Source organism: Melanaphis sacchari, unplaced genomic scaffold (assembly GCF_002803265.2).
Source record: "Melanaphis sacchari strain LSU unplaced genomic scaffold, SCAv2.0 Contig2089_pilon_pilon, whole genome shotgun sequence".
In the NCBI taxonomy this organism is placed as follows: domain Eukaryota; kingdom Metazoa; phylum Arthropoda; class Insecta; order Hemiptera; family Aphididae; genus Melanaphis; species Melanaphis sacchari.
The window spans coordinates 15,254-33,068 of record NW_020271034.1 but is presented as its reverse complement, the minus strand read 5'-3'; the positions used below and the strand labels follow the sequence as shown (position 1 = coordinate 33,068).

The window sequence follows — 17,815 nt, the reverse complement described above, 5'->3', positions numbered from 1 at the left end:
ACTCTTTATGTAATGATACTCAGTATACATATATATTGCATGTCTAGAACACTTTATCGATTATAATTAATGAAACTTTTATACAAAAGCTAATAATTAAAAATAATCAGTTAAAATTCATTAATGTTCATATCATATTATTTTAACTATATTTACTATTTTGTTACTATAAATAAAGAGTATAGAGCTTTAAACTGTAATAATTATTCAAAACTCTCTTTAAAGTTGAGTTTTAATTTCATTGATTATGAAAATTCCATTATTATAATCTTTACCTTTTATTACAATATTTTAGATTCTAAATAAAAAAAAATTGTTATTTTTGCAATGATGTTTTTTTGTTTGATTATTCGTTGTTTCTTATAACTTTTGTTTACGGTGTAGAATTTATTATATGTACCTATTGTACTATACCTAGTTCAATTTATCATTTAAATATAATATTCGTTGAATTGTTGATATTAAAAAGATAATTTGTAATCATCGGTTATTTCATTACGAAATAGAAAGCCACCGATAACCTTCAACGAGTATTATCAGGAAGCACTATAAATTCTAAGCATGATTCCATCGAAATTGTGTCCATTAATTAGGTACGTTTGTATTTTCTTATAATATTTCCATGTGTACTTTTTACTTTATCTTTTATCAAAAGGATGTCAGTTCAACATTTTTCATCTCCGTTTACAATATATGAACAATTGAAAATCCGGTCTACGTGTTTTAGATTCTGGACGGAGCGTATTGATTTTACAATGGTGTGTGTATGTTTTTTTTTTATTTTATAAAAATAATAAGTAATCAAAAAAATAGTTTGATTTTTAACTTTGAGAGTGATTTTGAATAGAAAATTGAATATATTTTGTACTTTAAAGAGATTAAAATTTAAAAATTCTCTGTATTTTCAAAATAATCAAGGTAAAAAAAAAAAAATGAAAAGATAAAACAGGTATTTTACGCAAGACTAATTAGCGACAAAAAAGTTTTTGACTGTACATTTTTACGAAATATTTACATTAGAACTTCCCATATATAATACAGTTTTCTAAATATTTTGATCCTATTTAAGCTTTTTATAGTTTTTTTTTTTTTTTTTTAGAATTAATGGAAAAATAATTATGCGGTTTTTCAAAATTTTTGAAAATCTAACACAAGACCTCAAATAAATAATTGTTCTTATAGATTGTAAAAATATTTAAAACACATAGGTGAAATTACGAAAATTTTCAAATTGCTTTGCGTTGAAAATGTACAAAGTCTGCAATTTTAATAGTTAAGGCTTGAAATGTAATCCAAAGTTACTCATAAGTATTTTATTTTGAGACCAACAATTTCATATTAGTACCTATTATATTTGTTATAATTTATAACTAATAATTATGATAATGAAATCACAGACTGCAGCAGTAAATAAAATAATTTTATCTAGGTCACATTTTGCTACGTCACGAATTAACATACCTTAAGTTATCGATGCAATTTTTTTTAAGAGCTTAAGCTACTAATGTTTTATATATATAGTAACCTCTTAATTAAGAATAGTAATAATAATAATATTTTTTATTAAATGTATTATTATTTTTGATTATAATTGTTCTACATTTTAATGATAACGTATCGTTAATAATTTTCTTTATACATATTTTTTATTAAATCATTGTTATTTTTTGATCTGTAATAAAAATAACATTAATAATAGATAAAATTAAATTTTTAAAAAATATGAATGAATACGTTTTTTATTTATAATTGTATTAAATATAGCAATATCAAATATTAAGCTTTTATTTTATCTTACACTAGATTTTAAAACAGGTTAAGCTAAATATTTCTAAAATAATATATTGATAGCTTAGTAAATGTTTTATTATTATTAAAATCAGTCATGGTATCTAGACTATTGACTAACAATTTTTACTTATATACAATACAGTTAAAATATTTAAATTTTTTATTTATGCAAATAAATAAATGAATAATATTATTAGATTTTTTAATGAAATTATTTCAGAAGTTTTTAAAAATAAGAAAGTATTTGAGTATCTTTTATAGTAATTATGTATGAAGTTGAATATCTATGATAATATGGTCTAACTCTTGGAACACAAAAATCTTTTTCGGCCCTCCTAAATATTTGGAACTTTATTTCATGATTTAAAAATTATCGTAAGATGCATGTATCCAGTAGCACCAAATCAATAACGTATATATTATTGCACTATACTGGTCGTAGAATTGTGCTAATAAGAAATAATATTCTGTGGCAATCGAAAATGTTCTAAAATACTACCATACGCATTCAAATGTATAAATTGGCCAATGAAATAAAAAATTTATCTACTCTAATCAACATAATTAAAATTACCTTGAGACTTGAGTTTGTGTAGGTGTGAAAAACATTTATATTTAATAAAAGTAATAGTTATTTAATTGCAGATACCTATTGTAATGGTATTACAGTAGAATCTCGGTAATCCGGCCGTTCGATAATCCGATACGTCCAGTAATCCGGCTGTATTAACCTATATGTACCAATATGTATTTACATATTTATAAATTTACTATCGTAAACGATAAACCGTTATATAAAACTAAGTAATAACAGATTAAATATTAATAAACAAAAAGAAAACTGCTCTCAACCTAAAGAATTTTTAAATCATTTTTTAATACGAGTAAAAATGTAAAATTCAAAAAGTAAAAATGCGTTTTTTTTGTGAACTCCCCACTATTCCGGCAGTAGCGTCGTCTGATATGTGTCGGATTACCGAGATTCTACTGTATATGTTATTATGTACAAGTTTGTGTACTTGTATACGTTTTTTAATGTTAAATATAATATTTTCTAATTTTTTCGTCTTGTTAATGATTAATAAATATAAATTAGATGTAAGAAATTTAAAAGCATTTGTTTAAATAAGTGATGGTTCAATAAATTGTATACAATTTTTGTTGATTAGTTTCAAAAAAAAGAATTTATTATTATCTTAGGATGTTCAATGAATCCGGATGCAAAAAGGCTATACGACGACCTTTTATCAAATTACAATAAACTCGTAAGGCCTGTGCTCAACAACACTGATCCGCTTCCAGTACGGATTAAGCTCAAACTATCACAGCTCATCGACATTGTAAGTTACAATAAAAATCATCAATAAAATAGTTTAATATTAAAATATTATTAGATTATTTTCTCATTTCTAATTCACTATTTTCATTAGCCTATTAATCATTGCGACATTTACTCTACGTATATGACATAAAAATATAACTATTTTTTTTTTTTTTTTTTTTCATAGTATTTAATTCAATTATTATAACATTTTTTCAATTATTCAACCATTTTATATATTTATTCATATTTCATTTAAAATAACTCAATACTGTAGGAATATTTCGAAAATATTATTCATATTTATAAATTAATCATATAACCACATATAGAGTAAAAATTTCTAGTATTTACAAATATTAGATTTCGAGTTACTTAAAAAAAAGCAAAAAAAAAAAAAAAAACTGAATTTACACAGAAATTTACATTTTTCTTTAATTTTTTGTTTGTTTTTTACAATATTTAAAAAGATACTGGTAATTTTTAATTTTGACTTGTTTAAAGTATAAACAAGATCCAATAATCTATGAGAAACCATCATTAAAGTTGAAAATTTAATCACTTTTCGAATACTTATTATGTATATAAACACGAAAACATTGTAAAATCAATACATTTATAGCTCTGCTCATAATTTGAAATTATTTAATTATTTTTTATTATTTATTAATTTGTATTAAGTTTAATAAATCAATTTTCTTCTAGCTTTTATTAAAACATTTTATTCCATATTTTTCTGCTAAATAAATTATAATTTACTAGTATAGTCTGTCATATAATTTTGATTCATATTCTTCACTGTATTTTATTATTGTTACTGTATTATTTTCTAAAAAATTCTATATAATTTTAATGCAATAGTTTTTATTACCTAGTCATAATTCTACCAAAACATTTTCTCGTCTTTATGTTTTTGATAATAACATAAAATAGTCCAAAATATATTTTATCTTTTCATTAACTGTAAGTTTGTTGCATTAATTTTACTTTTTTTTTTTTCATTTTGTTATGATTTGTGGAGTAACGTTAGTTATTTTTATCATTCCTAAATATTGTACATGCATTTTTTTCTTATATTATAGAAGAACATATATTAAATTTAAATAAACAATTCTCACTATTAGTTATCATTATTAATAATATAAAATAATTGAATACAATGTGCCTGTTTATTGCTTATATTCAATCGATCTTTCTTAATTTATATTTAATATTAAAAATTAATTCTAAAATACCTAGATTATAAAACGTAATTATTCTTATTATTTTTAATTTTTTGATTAAATTTTTTTAGTAATTTAATTTTAAGACCAATTATTTTGCTTGTATTACTTAATATTATTCAAGGAAATATTTAGTGATTTTTTTTCTATTAATTTTTAACTGTAGATATCAAAAAAAAAAAATGTGTTTATTTTATAATTAATTATTATACCTAGCATAATAGGCATAATTATAAATATAACTAATGTTATATTTTATTATTATAGGCATTTATAAATTTAATTATTGTTCATTATTTTTTTTAAAGCATAATTAAAAACTGAATTTCAACTTAAAAATAATAATTTTTTTTAACTCTGCAATGTCAAATTATATTGCATTTATTATTGGTAACTAGTACGACTTTATCAATGTCAATGGCATTGTATAATTCTAAATTTTTTTCTTAAGACATTTTTCATTTTTCATTTTTTATAATTCCTTTGTTTTTTTTCATTACCGATAACAAATTTTTTACTGAGTTATGCTTGAAAATTTTAATGCAAATTCCCATATAAGTATTTTTTGGTAATATATAAAAATATTTAAAATATATAGGTTTAATTTGTTTTTATAAACATTTTAAATTTATATTTTGATGAAATTTGTTAATATTACGACAATTTGTAAAAAATTATTTATATTTATAAAATAGGGAATTTTTATGATTATGGTATAAGTATACTGTATAAGTTTTTATATTATTTAAATTTAAATTTTAAATACACAATGACATTTTCAAACTAAATATTTTAATCAACATTTATTTCAACCTATTGGATTACTTATAGTAAAATAAATTATTTACCTAATATCAATATCAAATAAAATAACAAGATATATAGGCTCATAGACCGTCTTCTTTCAGAATTGATTTTATATTAATTGACATATCATTGAATTCAAATTTAACATGTGATTTACTCGATTCTTACATCATACAGTAGAGCGGTACCTACCTTCCCACATAACTTTCACAATGATATTTGTCAAAAGGCAGGATTATGTTATTATAAAAAAGTCAATGTTGTAAAATCTTTAAATATCTAGGTACAGAAATAAACCATGACTTGAAGTAGAAAAATCAAATCTTATCGGTCTGCATCAAACTGAAAAAAAAATGTGTATCATAAAACAATTACGTAAAATTCTACATACTAAAGATATTAAATTAATATAGCTAGAACTCATTGAATCTCAAATCACATGTGGTTTAATATCATGGGATGAAACTTATGAAAATATGCTTAATCAGCTAAAAACTTGTCTAAACACTATGATTGTAATGATAAAAGACTATAGAATCTAATCAAAATTACGTTTAAAGAATTTAAAGTTTTAAATATTAAAAACTTATAACTAAAAATGTGTACTATTATAATATATATTATATAAAAAAAAAACAGAACTTGATATAAATTTTGAACCATAGTATTAATATCAGATTTACATTAAAAAAAATTACTTTCAAACCTGGCTCAAAAAAATACTGACTGTTGGAAGGTTTTCGATATTATTGGGATTAATATTTACAACTCTATGCCCAGCTACTAAATAAATATGCAACTACCACTATTTAAAAAGAAAATTTTACACTGGCTAATATATGGCTATGACTTTTTGATACGTCAGATCTATGAATTTATTCTACTTTAATTTATATCTTATTATATATATTTTTTATCTTATTTTTGTCTCTAATGTACTTTATATTAAATTTCGCTTTTAAATTATATGTAATATTAACATTTTAAGATAAAAATAACCTTGGGTCTTTACACGAGATATCTCAGTAAGACCCAGTAATCTTTGAGAAGATTTTTAATAAAAATAAAATTAAAAAATACATTTTATAGAGTAGACAATTTACAAGGAATGAAAAATAAATCAATAGTTTATTACAATATGAGGGATAAGGAAAAAATAAAGAATGTAAGTAGGTATATTGGTAAAATATAATCTTTTTTTAGTTAGTACAGTTAATATACTATCTGATATAATTTTGTTTATATTTATCAACATATAGGAAGAAGTACTCCAAAAATTTTATAAACTTACATCAATATATTAAAAATTGTAACATCTAGCTGAATTAGCTGATAAATAATTGGATAGAGTTGTTTTTTTCTTAGTAATTTCTGTATTAAATGTTGCTATTGAGTAGATTTTTTTCTCACGCGTCTTATGTCAAATATAAATATATAGCCACATACATGCTAGTCGTAAATAAAATATTTCAGTTTGTTTGTTTTAAAATAAAGTTTAAAAGAAAAAAAAATAAAGTAATTTTTTTATTATAAATATTAAATTTTAAAACATATACTAGTAGGCAAAAAAGAATAAATTTACAGTGTATACATAAAATCGATTTTGTTATGATTAAAAAATAATAATTCTAGACATTTTTTTTATAAAAATATTAAAAATATTATATTTGATACTCAGAAATCAATTTAATTTATGTGAAGAAAAACAGTATTTTCTTATCGTTTATTTTGGACTTATCGCATCATATACGACAAAGTTTTATTGAAATTCTATAACGCTTATACAGCTGTTAAAATATTTATAAACAAAAAAAAAGATTATATCAACAAAATAAAACCATAATGTTGATAAGAATATATAGCAACAAATAATGAATTACTTTTTAAGATGTTGATGATGCCTAGAAATATTTGGAAAAAACTTTTCTTACATTTTTCAAAGTTTAAAAAAATATGTTATTTTTAATTATCTAAAATAAATATTGTTAAAAAAGTATCATACTAAAAGTTTCAATTTTAAGCAAATAAAATAAAGTTTCATGAATTTTTTTAATTTTCATTAATAATTGAGATATCTTAATCAATAAATTAATTAACAACTATTTAATAACTTAGTAACAAAGTCTTGAATCTATTAAAAATTATTGAAATATTTTATTAAACAATCCAAAACAATAACGAAAGGGTTAGTATTTTCCAAAGAGCGTGTATAAAAGTTTCCAATTTTTTTATAGCAGTAAACATCTTTAACCTTAGATAAAATATTATTATTCAAGATATGATAATTTAAAAAGTACAAATAAGGATCAAGTATAAAAAATTACAAATTTATGCCTCAATATTTTAGTGTGAATGGTTTAATCTTTGTTGAAAAAGCACCATTTTTATTATTGGATCTAATAATACTTTACTGGAGTTTTAATTATCTTTAAAAAGTACGAAGTTTTTATCGAAACTATGATGCAAATTTGAGTAGCTGAGATAATAATGTGCTGTGAATAAAATAAACATTTAAATTGCTGTTATAAATATTAAGTGAATTTAATATAAAAAAGCAATAAGCATACATATACATTTGTTTGAGATTAAAAGTATTTTCGTTAAAAGTATCGATAAGTACCTCATGTTTTTCATATTTGAAGGTAAAATTATTTAAAATATTTGAAGTTTTGACTAAAGATAAAAATAATTTCTTGGTATATCTAAAAATAAATAAATATGTTTTTCATTAATTATATGGGTATATGTTTTAAGACAGAACATAATACTCTTTAGTGGAATCCATACAATGAATATTTTTTTCATGTAATAACTAAAATTTATTATTATTAATAATTCCATTAATTCATTATTTATCTTAAAATATTTTAAAACCAATTTTTATCATTTCAATTATTTTGATTTAGCTAATTAATAAGATATTATAATAAGTTATTATTATCTTTTATTTAAATTTATTTTGAAGTATTCAATTGTACTTTGTAAAGCAATTAAATAATGAAGCTTTAATTAAAAAAAAAAAAAAAACTGTTTACTTTGTACAGCTTATTTGTTTTAGTACTTACTGTGCTATTTTTTTGTTTAAAATAGAATCTTTAAAGTTGCCTATATGTTTGTGCTTAAAACTTACAAAAAAAAAAAAAATATACATAATATATAAAGTACGTATAAAATATTTATGGACTTATTAACACTGTAATTAACTTTAATTAAAACAAAGATGTTATAATTTTGTAAAATATTAAGATAAAAAATAATTTATTTTTTTTATTTTAGTTTTAAATATTTTTGATATAATTTCAAAGTAATTTATTATTAACAGCAATTATTTTACAATTATTAATGTTGTACAGTCATTCTTACAATCTTACTGTAAATTGTATTTAATTCTATAAAATATATGCCTGAAAAGAATGTGTATAATTATATAATAAATTATTAAATAAGAGTTATATGTAAAACATTATATGGATTACTTTATTATCATTGTAAACCTAAATATTTTTTACTCCAAAAATCTAAAAATATAATAAGTACAGTATATAATTATAGTAAAATTTAATTTGTGTAATATTTTTCACAATTTTTATAATTGTAAAACATAACCAATTTCGTTTCAGATATTAAAACAAAAAAAGAGTTCTAGTATAATTTTAAACATAAAAATGTATTTAATTTTACATTTTTACTATATATTAATCAAAGAAAACACCGAAACGAACTTTATATATTATAATAGGTCTAATACGCATTGAAAATACAGTCTAACAATTATGTATTATTTAAGTAATCTATAATCAAGAATTGCTGTTGAGTCTCCAAAGTAATGAGTAACTTCTCTGTTACTTTTAACAACAACTAACAAATACAATAGTTTAATGATACAATGAAACTTCAATATAATATACCGTATCATACCAAACATTAGAAAAAGTGAATAATTTATGTATGAACTTTGATATGATTAAATACAATATGCCAAATAAAAAAATATAAAATTAATTATTTTTGATCTTAAAATATTACTTATTATTTTTCATTAAACAAATATTTATCACAATTTATGTTTTTTCACTCTGAATAATAATATGAATTATATTATATATTTATATTGTAAAAATGAATCTATTTGTAATGTCTTATTTCTAATTATTAAATACTCTTTCACAATTGTAATATATTTTTTTTTTAATTTCAAATTATATTTAAGTTCATTATATATCTAAATGATAAATGTTTCTTGACAAATAATTTAAAATATTCGAAGTCTGGTTTGAATTATTCAAGAATAAATTTGTTCTACTAGGATGTATTTAATAAATTATGGTAATATTCGTGGTTATATAGAATTTTGGTGCCACTAATAATCATTATTATGCATATTTAATTTACGATCTAGACATAGAGGTATCAAAATTCCTTAAAATCCTTTAGATATTTTTATTTTAAATATTAAAATCTAACATTTCTTTGATGAAATTTTCGAAATTATAAATATATTAATAATCGAAAAGATTTAAAACATAACTGACCAGTACAATTATATTCACAAATAGCACAAATGATAATATTGAAGTTTAAAAACAATATTTTGTCGATTGTTGACATTAATAACAATATATTTGGTAACAATAAAATGGTTTAATATTACTCGGTCGAATTTCGAAAAAAAAATATAATAACATTAAAATAAATGCTTTCAGTCCAATTATGTTTATTTTAATATTCAGAGTATTTATAATTTTTGATAGTGGAAAATGCTGAAATAATAATATAAATGTATTAATTTTGATTCCATGTCTACTTCGTCATTTTTATTTAGTTTTAAACGTAAAGAACCAAATACTTCAATTTAATTTAAAATTACATTAGTCATGTAATGATATGATATCAAACAGTCATCTAATGTTAAATTCATTTGAAATTTGATTCTAATTATTTGACTATAACGAGGAATATTCAATATATATTAATGGGTTTTTAATAAAATGGGTATTTTTTTTCTGTAAATAATAATTTTATGGAGAGGAAAGCGTAACACTTATTACAAAAGTCACAAAACATAATCTAACTAGTATTTTAAAGGGGTAAATTTCAGTTTTCTCAGGATTTTTTACAAATGTAAAAAAAATTACTTTCGTCGAGAAATATTAACCAACTGAATTAGTATATTAGCAGAGTTTTTCTAATTATGATTATGTTTAAATATTGAATACGTAGAAATTCAATATCACATTATGTTTAATATGATATAATATTATGTATACTTTGTAGTTTGTACTGAATATTATTATATTATAAGCAAAGTTATCTGATGTGACTGATACATACAAGCATGGTTATATGTGGCTGTATAATGGTAACAAATTTAAAGTAATAACTCTTTAATACAATTCAAGTTTCATTCTAGAAGACTTATGTCATGAATTTTATATTTTTTCATCATGATTACATTATGTAAATAGTTCCTGTTGAAAAATGAAAAAAGACTGCGTATTTTCGATTTTCCCTTTAACCCGTTAAAAGGAAACTGTACATTCTGTTTGCCGTAACGAAGATAAGTTGATAATAGGCCATGTAATCGATATTTTCATTTATATATTTACACACATTATATACGCATTATAACAACACACTAAGTACTTACATATAATATACAGGACAAAAGAATTTCTATCAAGTGCTAAGGAATAACGGAAAATTCCAAAATCTATACGATATAAATATTAGAATTTTAATGCTTTGTGTTATTATTGTTTGTTAGGCTATTATCGTTAAGTAATATAAATATGCTTAAATATTAGATTACCAAAAAAACATTTTTTTTTTGTTTTTTTTTTTTAAATATTTTATCTGAAGCTAATGTGTATATTTATGTATATTGATTATAATAGTATACCTACAACAGATAATGTAACAGTTTTAGCTGTAACATATGATTTTTAATTATATTTTCGAATTTAAAATATAAACATAATAGTTTATTTTTAACAAATGTTTTTATTTTACAAAACTGTCTAAAAATTTTTTAGTAATGACCAACATTATAAATATATTAAGAACTATATTCACATAGAACAATTATTATTATAGTAAATATTATAAATAGATATATTGGTACCTACTACATATTTGATAACGATTTTTTTTTTATTGTAAAATTATAAAAAAATATATTTTTTTTTTAATAATGATTAATTTATTAAGCTTTATTTTATTTAACATTCTATATATATTAATATAAATTATGTTCTTAATAGTTAGAGTTATAAATTTTGTTCGAATGAATTTCTTAATATTTATGTTCAATCTGCATTCAATATTTAAATGCTGCTAAAACACAAATGAAATAACTTAGTGCTTTCTTGGTCTTAACTTAATATGTTTACTTTTTGTTACAGAATCTAAAAAACCAAATTATGACGACGAACTTATGGGTAGAACAGGTGAGGATAAATAATTTAATAACTATAATATCAACCAAATAATTAAAAAAAAAAAAAAAATAATAATGATAATAATAAAACAAAAGCATTAAATTATATTATTATTTTAGATCTTGAATGATTGCTTTCAAAAACAGTAACCAGAATTATTTTTTCTTAAATGTTTGAATCACTTTAACTTTTAGAACTTGAAGTCTTTAGTAAATATGTCTTGACTTATTTGAAAACAAGGGTTTCTTACGGAACTATATTTATATAGTTATTATTAAGTGTATTCAATATATTCAGAAAATCTTGTAAGTTATTTTTATGAGCACTTAACATTTTAAAACCTTTTTATGAATTATATTAAACCATGCTTCGCCCAAAACCGTTTTCAAAGTGCATTGATTCATCATTGCTTTTAAATTTAAAACACCTATTTTTAAGGAACACGTATAATCCCCGTATCAGACGTATTTTAAAATTAAAAATTTGACATGAATTTGAAATAATTAAATTAAAAATTTGCTATTTTATTTATAATATTTACTTTGATAGAGTTTTTAAATGTCAATATTTTATAATGAGTAATGACATAATAAGATCAATATCGTATCATACCGTATTTTTATATAATATATCAATATATGTATATATTTGTGTATAAATTGAAATTGAAATTAGTCTTCAACAGTATATACAGAACTCGATGGTCACTGATGTAAAATATTACTAGATCTTGTATAAATGTTTACTTTATTTTATTTTTTTAAATATATCAAAGTCAATGTCTCGCATTAAATATGCATTATAAAACATAACCTAATGTTTTTTTTTTACTTTTCAAGTATTGGTATGATTATAAGTTGATGTGGAATCCCGATGAATACGGTGGTGTAGAAGGTTTACACGTACCATCTGAACACGTCTGGAGGCCAGATATTGTACTTTATAACAAGTAATTTTATTGTTTTTGCAACAACGCTCACTGCGTTTATAATTATGTTTATGATTACCTAACTCTGCGTATTAAATTTGTTCAAAGTGCTGACGGCAATTTCGAAGTAACATTGGCGACAAAGGCTATGCTTCACTATAGTGGTCGGGTCGAGTGGAAACCTCCTGCTATTTACAAGTCTTCCTGCGAAATTGATGTAGAATTTTTCCCGTTTGATGAACAAACGTGTGTGATGAAATTTGGCTCGTGGACATACGACGGTTTTCAGGTAATAAACTGTAAGGTTATTTTGTTTTTGAACCATTGCAACATTTGCAACCGAATTAAAATAGGAAGTACTAAACAATCAATTAGATACGTACATTTTTCTCCCGGTAATTTTAAAAGTGTTTATAGTTATATGTTCTATTTGTACTTGACATTTCGATATTATGTGAAATAAATAATAAATAATATGTCATTTTATTTAGTCTTTTAAAATTGCACACGTGTGTCGTTAAATATTTTCCCCTTACAATATGTAACTATTTGTAGTCGTCAATCTACTTCAGTTGAAGGGTAGACGAATGATGCGGTTTTACGCAATTTCCGGGAAACTTGATTGCCTCTAAAACTTTAGCCCTACGAAATATCGGTGTTGAGAACGTTAAGACGGCAAAGAGGTACGCGGAAAGTTCGTTAATTACCTACTTACATATAGCGAAGATATTTGATCATAAAGTTTTTGTTCCATATCGTCAGAACGTGTTTGTAATGTTTAATCACTCGCTTTTTAATCGATAAAACATAATTTGAGCGAAACTTAAAATTAACTTATTATTTCACAAATATGTGTATCTACCATATACCTATGTTTATTAAAAATGAATACAGAACATATTAAATATGTGACCTTTCTGAATAATTAAATTGATCTGTTTAAGATCTTTTTTTTATCATTAATTAATCTGTACAGTTAATTTATCGGTTCTTCTAAAATTAAATGGTTTTTGTAATTTGTTTAGTCGTCTAAATAAAGCAAAAATTATTTTTAAATAAAGACCTACTAAAAAAGTAAAAATAGTATAATAACTTATAAAAATATAAGAAAACAAGAAAAAAAATTGTTTTTTTTATCTATAACTTATTATTTACAAGAGTGTTTCAATGAATAATATAATTTTGATTTATTCAAAAACATATAATATACAATCATATTAAATGATATATTTCAAATAATTGTTAGTTATTGTATAATTATTAAATAACAAGGAAGTGTTTAATAAATAAGCTGAGGTTTATTCGATAAGCTTTTATTATGTTGGATAAGAGTAATCTAGTTGCATTTACAGCCCAATAGTCTGAATCAGTTTAATTTTTAACATAGGTAGTTTAACAAAAATTATTCCATTAATTAATAATTTTAGTTTATTAATGTGGATTAAGATAAGTTATTTTAATATAATCATTTAAGTTCAATTATATAATATAATATTAATATCGTTTTAATTTTGCACTTTTTCACAATATAATAGTCATCGAGATTACATTTGATTTTATTGAACACAAATAATTTGTGGCGTTTCTTTGGTTTATTAGTACCTTTTTAAAATACACATTTATCCTTTTGGTTTTGACTACAATTATTTTTATACTATCTAAGTACTACAACATTAAAAAATCTAGTAAATATACTTCTACATAGTTTTATGTGCGTATCTATACACAAAGCAAATTAATATAAATTTTAAACTGATTATATCGTATACATTAAAACCAAAGTATATAAATATTTATTTTTAAAACGGTATACTTACGCTTGAAAAATAATAATTATATTAACCCTTAAAAAAAAAAAATGTGGAATATTATCTATACCTTTTCTATCCCTAACAAGCAGCTATAACCCTTTTCGCTGATTAAAATGCAATTATTGAAATCGCGATTTATTAAATTAAAATTCATAAATAATTAATTGAATGAGGTATTACTTATGGGTAATTACTAATTACACTCCGGTTATGCTTTTTAAAATAATTTTTCATTATAATTACCTATAGTATAACATTATTGATTATTGTATCCGTTATTTTATTTTAAATTTTTAATAAAAAATAATATTTAATTAAATACAATTTAAGTAGAGTTGTATAACTAGATAGCATCGTTTTCATATTGTTCATATTTATTATACTTATTAGATAATCGTCATGCATGTTTACTGTTAAAATCTAACACAGATTATAAATATCACTTGAAATTAATATATAGATTATATATATAACATAATAAATATTAAATATCTACCTAATTAAACCTTAGAAAGTTTAAATATAAATAAAGTAATCAAGCCAGACTATCCTAATAAGGTTATCAAATAATTTTAACATCATTTTTTCTAAAAACTATGGATTAATTTCCTTGTTACATAACTCAGACGTCATTTAAAGTTGACAACAATCTGCTAATGACATGTTTTGAACTACTAATTCACAGTGTAGTTTGAAATTAGTTCTGTGTTTTTAACATTTACTACCAAATATTATATACAAATAAATTTAGATATTTTATTTGTTTTTTAAAATAATCTAGAATATAAACTATTTAACACAATTTAATATTTTCAAAAGTAATATTAATTATTATATTTAATATAAATATGTATATTAATTTTTGTAAATTACATAACTAAATATTTAAAGAAATTGAACTTAAAAATAATACAATATTAAAAATATCTAATCACTATAAAAAAGTAAAAATGTGACGTTATAGCATCAGTATAAAATATTTTAATGTATTTAAAAGTTCATAAGTTTATATTATTATGTAATATAAGACACTAAAAACAACTACAGTAATCACTAATTACTATAAATGCCATTATTATAAGTACCTAATCTACTTAATTCTATTCATATTATGTGCAAATATATGTCAAATCGGTAAAATATACCAATAAACAATCAACAAAACCACTAAAAAAAATAAAAAAATAAATTTTTTTTTTTTTAATCTAACCAAGAAACTATTGAGTTTGAAAAATATTTTAATTCTCATTCAGTTATCTATATTTTTTATTATTGCTATCCCATGTAATTTACCACATTTCTCATAAAACTTTTGTGTAGAAAAATTAAAAGGTGCCTTAATATTATTTTTCCATTTCGAAACGAGGAAAAAGCACTTAGTTTTATTACTTTTCTTTTCATTTTCCTACTCGTGTGGCTAGGTCGCTTAGATATTAAGCCAAAGAAAACTTAATATTATATTAACAAGTTCAATAAGTCAAAAGGGATTGTTTTAATGTTTTCAAACAATAGCTACAATACGAATTAAATCCTAGAAGGGTTTTCCTTTATGGTGTGCCGATAAATTTCAAAGTCAGTGTGCAACTGACGTACAAATCGATTGTGTAAGCCTAATTTCCTATTTTAGTATATAAAACAACCTATTTTTAAATACAACAATACATTGTATAAGTGACACTGACAATAGTTTTTATTTGAATACATTTTTTTTTTTTTTTATCCTAATTATATTAATCATTAATTAAATAAAGAATTCTATATTTTTAAAAGTTAGATTTTATTAATAAGGCATTGGCATTGTATATTTTTAATATTTGTTAGTATAATAGCATGCAGGAATCCATTTTTTTGTTTACAACTCATATTGTGGAGCACCGAGTAAATTAACTGAAATCCTATTATGCTATAAAAATTTAATTTTTCTAGTTGACATAAAAACGTTTGTTATTAATAGTGTCATGAAATGTTCTTTAAATAATACATTCATCATTAGTTCTTTTATCATTATTACCCATTTTCGTTTTTCGTTTACCTTCAATTACGTGACAAGTTAAAAAATTACCGGAATCTATAATTCACTCATCCGCCATATTACTTATCACTCTTAAAAATTACTCGTGAGTGCACAAACAAAAAAAAAAAGTACTCAAAGACGATTGCCTCTCAATACCCCCATTTTTACATCTCCACTACACTAAATTTCTGTAGTATTTTTAATTATCTTATAACATCACTATATTATCAAATTACACATAATCATCGAATTTTATCAGTTTAACATTACCGTTACAGCTGAGCCATAATATTGTATTAGATAAAATCTATTATTATAATCTATAGTGATAAAAGTAGACGCTAATTTTAAGAACTTTTATCTATATTGTTTATTTTTGAATGGAACAATATATACAAATCTATAAAATAAATATTTTCACGTTAAAATGTAAAATAAAATCATTATGTTAACAAAACGACTAAAAACCTCTGATCTATGCAGTTTAATTACTCCTCGTTAGTCATTATATAGTTATACGTAATCGATCTGCGATTTATTATCGCACACTTAATTAATATATGCTTAGTTATTAATAATGAAATTATTAATCTCATATTAAAAGGATTGCATACAAATTATTACCTACGGTTGGGATAATTTCCCATACGTTAGGAACTTACGGTATAGCGTACACAATATGCAATTTGGCGAAGGTTATGAAAACACTTTGTATTAGCAGTTATAAAGGCTACCATAATTTTGGTTATAAATTTTAACGCAGCCCATGATATAAAGAGAGAAAACGAACGGTTCGATAAAAGGGCTGTTTCTCCCTCGTTTGTCCTTCCTTCTTGTTTCTCCCCTCAACACCATTCATTTATCCTATAGTATCTCCTACAGGATATCCTTTTGAATCCCATTTCGAACCAAGGCACACACGCACGTAGTGAATTTCTTTACATCCGATAGGTTCAAAGTGGCTAAAAAATGAACAAAATCGAACACTTCCTCATTCGTTCTCTCTCTCTCTTTCTTTTTTCGTTTTTCCTGTTTTTATCTTTATTTCTTTGGATTTCCTCCAAAAATGATTAAATATTTTTATCAGAATAGTACACATAATACCAACACCAAAGTATCATTACTACTAGCACGTACCACTATAGTAGCATTTAGTATGTATTTAATAGTTCCAGTTTAGAATAGATTATATAATAACGGAAAATATACAATTAGGCTTATAGATAAGTTGTAATAGATTCGTTTAATTTCAAGTATGAAAAAATTTATTATTGATCAATAGGTGTAATTTAGTTGAGAAACATTATAATTGTTTTTACATACTACATACACAATCAAAAAACTATTAGCTAAACTTTTATTCATATCATCTTTAAAGTAATCCAATATCTGTAGTATATTATATTATGATGAGTAACGACAATTATAAGAATGGCATTTAATATATTATAATTACATTTATTTAATATCTGCTTAAAATAAT

General features: G+C 22.0%; 1 protein-coding gene across 1 annotated transcript in view; it reads left to right on the top strand.

Moving 5' to 3' along the window:
• Nucleotides 1-2,991: 2,991 nt before the first annotated feature.
• LOC112593480 (acetylcholine receptor subunit alpha-like) overlaps nt 2,992-17,815 on the top strand; it is a gene marked incomplete at its 5' end in the record, with an annotated part of 29,281 nt that continues 14,457 nt past the window's right edge. Inside the window, 4 exon segments of the mRNA XM_025337872.1 lie at nt 2,992-3,131; nt 11,544-11,588; nt 12,419-12,528; nt 12,616-12,796. Coding sequence (XP_025193657.1) covers nt 2,992-3,131; nt 11,544-11,588; nt 12,419-12,528; nt 12,616-12,796 — 476 coding nt within the window.